The 6581-nt window shown below is 41.8% G+C and overlaps 1 protein-coding gene across 1 annotated transcript in view; it reads left to right on the forward strand.

The window, feature by feature from the left end:
- The first annotated feature begins 5884 nt into the window (after positions 1-5884).
- LOC131891165 (uncharacterized) overlaps positions 5885-6581 on the forward strand; it is a 1673-nt gene continuing 976 nt past the window's right edge. Inside the window, exons 1-2 of the mRNA XM_059240690.1 lie at positions 5885-6174; positions 6297-6575. Of these exons, the coding sequence (XP_059096673.1) occupies positions 6058-6174; positions 6297-6575 (396 nt within the window). The 5' untranslated portion in view covers positions 5885-6057. The remainder of the gene's footprint in view (positions 6175-6296; positions 6576-6581) is intronic.

Consider the following 6581-nt stretch of genomic DNA (forward strand, 5'->3'; position numbering starts at 1 on the left):
CTGCCAAATACATTTTTTTAAAACGGCAGAAAAACGCCAGATACTCTCTCTCTTACTATTCTAGGGCACCTCAATGTACATTCATATGTTTTTCTGCATGAACTGAACTTACTGGCCTTCCATTAACAATTTGTGTCAAACGCAGAACTTTCTTTCACCATGGACTATTATAACCAGATATTTTAATATTGTGGAGCGTAAATTAGCAGAGTTGTAGATATTTTACCCTGCTCTGTGGATTTCACAATGCAACTACTTTGAAACATTGCATCTCATAAGGCAAAACTATGGTTCATAGGTTTTAGTGAGTGTAGAATGTATTATCTTGGTGCTGAGAATGTTGCTTATGCTCATATGAATCCATTCTAGTCATGTATATAAAGCAATGCTAGTCAGAGTGACAGTGAGTGACGTGGTATCTGCCGAAAATTATAGTTACATTTCCGGAGGTGATGTGTGGACATAAGTTTTCCTACCCAGCCGAGGACATTCACTTGGTAACTCATTATTGTCGGCGTCTGACATCCCTTCGGAAGATTGGTGGTCATGCACCTTTATTTGGCAGATGTTTTTTGCCCAAAATGCCGCCACGTCACTTTTTTTGGTTTGGTTTTTCACCGCTTTTTCTAACCGCTACAGGGAATGTAATCCCCAGTACTATTAAAATGAAAGGTTATAATTCGTCTATTTATTACCTTTCAATCTTTATATGACATTTGGTCTACTAACGAACTTGAGTTGGCAGACCGAGCTAGACTTTGAATGTACGGTCCATCTGGAATGCTTCCAAAAATTTGTCCAAGTCTGACTTGAAAGATGCTACCGGATCAACAAGGCAAGGTATTCCCTACGAATATCAGAGGGAAGCAAATTAAACAATGAAGGAGCCCGAGAAAGAAGAGATGTGGACTTCATTGTTCGAACTAGCCTGGATTCTCGAAGACTTGAAGGTGCTCTCAAAACGCACATTAAGCCTCTACGGTCACTAGAATTGACCCTAAACCCTGGGTTGGGACAAAGCTCATGGATACTTTTGAAAACGTACAATATCAGATACCTTTCGTACCTTCTCTGAGTACTGTACAATCCCAACCGTTCTAACCTTTCCCAATACGAGAGCTCTCTCATTCCTGTGATGTTCCTAGTGAAACATCTTTGGACTTGCTCGACCTTTTGCAAACCTGCTGAACTCATTGGAGCCCAAATGGGTGAGGCGTATTCAAGATGTGGCTGGACAATCGACTTGTACAGAGTTAGCATCGAGATGCTATCTCTGGACTTAAACGTGCGATATATCCAACCACACATTTGAAAAGCCTTACCCACCTTCAGCTGGATATGCTCATCGAACTTTCCATTATTTTGGAGGACTACACCTAGATCTTTCATAGATGAGACCTGCTCAATATCTTTACCTCCATTATCTACGAGTGGAGTATTTAAAGGAGTTGACCCAAATGTCATTGAGCGGAATTTCATTCCGTTCAGGGCCATATAACTCTCAGTTACCCATGAGTAGATTTGATCTAAGTCCTTTGCAAGGCCACTGGAATCTTGGACATTCCTACCACAAACTAAGTTTGTACCGTCAGCATAAGACGAGAGACTGGCAGTAATACTTAGCTTTTGAAGTGGGGCAATGAAAATTATAAAAAGGAGAGGCCCTAGGATGGAACCCTAGGGAACACCTGATTTAACATCATGAATGTCACTAAGGGATCACTCGACCTTAACAATTTGCTTCCTATCATGAATGAACCTTCTTATCCAATTGAGAACCTTGCCTTGGATCCAAATGTCATGAAGTCTATTCAACAAAAGGCTATGATCTAATTTATCAAAGGCCTTGGCAAAATCAAGATAGACGACATCAACTGACTCGTGCCTTTCCAGTCCCGCAATGACCTGCTCTAAATGCTCAATCAGCTGGGTAACCGTGCTAAAATGTGCTCGGAACCCATGCTGGCTAGGAGGAAGGACTTCAAGAATTTCAACAAGTTTGGACTTTAGGATCTACTCAAACATCTTCAAAATATTCAAAGTGAGAAAAACCGGCCTATTGTTACTGGGGAGCGACTTATTTCCCCCTTTAAAAATTGGAACAACATGAGCTAACTTTAGTGAAGATGGAAACTTGGCCTGATCCAAGATGAAACGCATCAAGTACGAGAAAACAGGAGCAAGAACCAGGAAGCATCTCATTAGAAACTGAGATGTCACACCATCAAGACCAAGAGAGCCCAAGAGTCTCAAGTCCCTGATGGCCTCTAAAGCATCTTGATCTGTGACCATAAGATCATCTAAACGTTCAACTTGACTTACCTTGTCAATCTCAACAGACTCATCTTCAGAGCAATGAGTTGTTGCTTCTGAACTCAGTGGGGTAAAAATACACTGGAGAACTGATCTCCAAGCATGTTAGCCATAGTCTTTACATTGCTAATGGCTTCGCCATCAACTTCAAAAGGCCCAACCGAGTGTTTCATTTTTCTCTTAGAGTTCACAAAAAAAGCCTTCGGATTCGACCTGAACCACCTTACCCTCAGTTTGTAATAGGTCATATTCGATGGAGGCCTTAATCTTACTTTGAACTACGTCCAACGATTTTTGGAGATTACCCACAATTACTCAAAGCATGAACTAATGAGAGAGTTGGGTTTGAGGGATGTGTTGGGCAGCTACATTTGAATAGGAACGTATTTTGGGAATAGTGGTGGGGCAAGGAATATTAGGGAGGAGAGTTTTTATAGGAATAGGGGTGGATTGGGTATTTGAAGGAAGAGGAGGGAAGTGGGAGAGAGGGTGGGGGGGTTGGAGGAGAGGGAGGGAGGAAGTTCAATGGGTGAAGGAAGGGGGTTGGGGCGGGATTAGGTTTAGGAATAGGGTCAGCTCTAAAACTACGAAACTGAGCTATGCTATTTCTCGCCTTTCTTTGCGTCCCTTCTACGTGGACGGAGGTACACCGTACATTAGAGCACGTCTTAAGTCTCATGGACTGACGGCACATGTGAAAAAGGTGAAAAAAAGGACAATCCACCTTTGAACATCCCTTCTTCCCACTGTACTTCCCAAGGCCGACCTTGAGAAGTTTTTGGCAGCATTTAGGGTGGTCAAAATAAAAGCACAAAAATATCAGGACAAGCCTGCTTCCGGTAAACAAGACAGACTGTTTTCTCTGCAACTGCCTTTTCCTGCTCTTTTTCAAGAGGAGTTACTACTCCAACCTCTACATTGGTCAAATCAGTCGACTTCTCAACTACTAGGTGAGCCTGTTCTTCAAGCAGCACCCTGGTTTCATAGACCCAAGCAACTAAAGCCTCTAAAATAAAGGGCTTATTGACTACAGAGGGATTGTTCCTTGCTAAGACCAAGTCTAAACATTGTCTATCCTCTTTGCTGACTTTTCCAAAAATAGCTTCCATCAAGAATGCAGAGGAACTATCAATCAGCAGCAAAATCAAGAGACCAAGGAAAAGAAAAAACTAAAAGGCTATGCAATCTTGTCCTGAGATACAGGACAACGAAGCAAAATAGAAATTATCTACTTTACATCAATCTAAAGATAGACATCTAAGATGGAGATTGTAAGCAAGAAATAAGGGACAAAGAAAAGCAAGGAATCAAGAACATATGTAACCTAGGAAAACAACACAAAGGCACAGAACTCATCTCAACAAAGTGGTCTAACACAAATGAAATCAATGCACTAATTAACAATATATTCGATATTTTTTATGCCCATTCGTCAATGGCGTTGTCCTTGGCTTTGTTGATAGTTTTTACCTCAAGTTCTTTTCCATCGGCTATTTCGTCATAAAGATCCATCATTTCGTCCATCTTCTTCTCGGCCTCCCCAAGGAGACGCCACAATCTGTCCACGTCGGCCTCAGGTTTGTTGAGGTCGCGGATGAGTTGTAGCTTTTTTGAGATTTGCGCCTTGCGATTGGCAACTTGCTCTTTGAGACCCATTTTCACCAATTGTGACGAAAAGTGGCGAAGGAGTCGACGAGCTCCTCTGGGTACTCTCGAAGCGTGTTGACGGGTTGCAATTCGGAGGAGTGAATATTGTGGGGCGTGGAACGAAAACTACCGCTGCGCCATGTTATTTGAGCGTGACACAAGAAGAAAGCAGACCGAAGTTTCTAGATGGAGAACCGAAGTTCGAGTCTCTATATTCAACAGCAGATGTATGAACCATATACAAGCAGATAACTCGTTAGAAACATGCATGGATACTACAGTTTTAAAGTAATTACCAAAGAGCCTTGAAAAAACAAACCTAATTAAGTGAGTTGAGTCATTTATGTTGATGGTGGTCTTCAAAGGTCTTGACGAAGCTTTCATCCCTTTTCCTGTTGAATCCACCACTTCCTATTGCTTTCTCTGTGGATTTCCAAGCATTTTTGGCATGCTGATAACGCGTTATTGTTCTGACATCAACTGCAACAGTTTTAGCAAGGTTTTTTTGAGGAACTTGGGCATAAAGTAAATCAGGGCCACTTTTCACTTTAGGCGATAAAAAAGCAAAAATATATCTTCTTTATTGATTGGTTTGAACGGGCGATTCGAGTTAAATGACCGGACATTTGTGCTCGCCCACCCTGTTGATCTAATCATTTCATTTTTACTCGCTTTGACATGGAAGTAGGTTGCAAATAGATGCATGAAAATAAAAAGATAAAAAGCAGATTCTTGATAACCCTGCAAAGGACGAACCAAGGCTTCCCACTTATTCCCAAAAAAGGTTCGAGAAGACCAGTTGTTTTTGCTTGAGTTTTCACTGGCTTTTCTAATCGCAACAGGGAATGTCATTTCCACTACTATTAAGTACTATTAATATGAAAGGTTAAAATTCGACGACTTCTTAACTTTTGGTCTTTGCGTGATATTTGGTATACAAACGAATTTGAGTTGGCAGATCGAGCAGGTCCTTGAAAGAAGGGTTGATCTGGAATGCTGCTGAAAAAAAGTCCAAGTTTGTCTTGCAAGATTCTACCGGATCAAAACAGTTTAAGACCTACTTCTTCCTTGAGAATATTAGAGGGAAGTAAATTGTACGATGAGGGTCCAAAGAAATAAGAGAGGTGGACTTCGTTGTTCGAACTAGCCTGGCTTAACGAGGGCTTGGAGTTGCTCTCAAAACTCACATCTACGGTCACAGGAACTGACCCTAAATCCTGGGTTGGGACACAGCTCATGGATGTTTTCGGGAAGTACAGTATCAGATACCTCTCTTACCTTCTCTGAACACTTAACAATCCCAACTTTTTTTAGTCTGTGTCAAAACCAGAGCTCTCTCATTCCTGTAATGTTCCTAATAAAACATGTTTGGACTTGTCCGCCCTTGTGTAAACCTGCTGAACTCATTGCAAGCAATATGGGTGAAGCAAATTCAAGATGAGGCAAAACAATCGGCTTGTACAGAGTTAACATCTTGAAATTAACGGATGGAAACTTCGAAAATCAATGCCACAAATGAAAGGTGAAGTTTTAGACGAGAAATCTGGCTCAAATATTGGTCCTTTGACTTTTGGTGTACAGTGATGGCGTCAGAATGAGGCCCAAATGTTTCTGGCAACGCAATAAGTCAGAGATTGATGTCAATTAGCAACAAAACGTGATGTCACAGCTTAAGGATTAGCAACATCTTAGGAATTGGTCGAATTTCATCAAGTTAATATTGTTGCCAAAAATGTTTCAAAAAATACAAAAAAAGAAGGGGGCAACATTTGCAAGTTTGTAACAATGTGTGCGTCGTACTGGTTGGTACTCGTCATTGCAAAACAAGGAGTTCAGAAATCATTGCCCAATCTTACAATATAGATAGTACCTCCCATTCATGCAAGCCACTTGCCAATGGGCAGATTGTTGGTTGCCGCATGTCCAATCATACTGATGTTGTTGTACACTCATGGTAGAGTACTGCATGTATGTATGTACATACGCGTGTGTGAGTGTACATATAGATGACGCAACTTAGGGCAGGTCATTGCTCGTTGGTTGTTTGGGGTGGGGGAATTTGGGCCGGCAACAAGAACCAAATGCGCCTCAGAGAGCATGCTCAGAAATACATATAATGGCACAAACTCGCCAAACACAATCAGTTGCGAGCTAACCATCTTTGGAATCAGTAACCCCTCCCAATTGAATACAACAATTGGATCAAAAATGAAGGTGCGCTTGATGCCATAAAAGCACCTACTTTGAAATGACACACTTCTGTTACAGTGGTCACCCAATATATTGAGCTTCTACGTAGATGAAATGACTTAACACTTGATTTTCATTCTTTTTAGTCTTTCATTGCCCTGGCTGTTCTTTTGCCCTTGGTGGCATCCGCCCCCAACACCGGATCGTATGCTTCCTTCACACAACATGGCCAATCGTTTGGTTATAACTCCAATGGAGGCTCGCTCTCCTATGCTCACAAGCCAACTTCATCACCTTACCAACCTCAAGAATCCACCTACCAACCTCATCCCTACCATGCTGAGCCTTCTTATAAACCAGAGCCCTACCACACTGAACCCGCCTATAAGCCTGAATCCTACCACCCTGAGCCCACCTACAAGCCTGCCCCC

This window comes from Tigriopus californicus, chromosome 11, assembly GCF_007210705.1.
Source record: "Tigriopus californicus strain San Diego chromosome 11, Tcal_SD_v2.1, whole genome shotgun sequence".
NCBI classification, from domain to species: Eukaryota; Metazoa; Arthropoda; class Copepoda; order Harpacticoida; family Harpacticidae; genus Tigriopus; species Tigriopus californicus.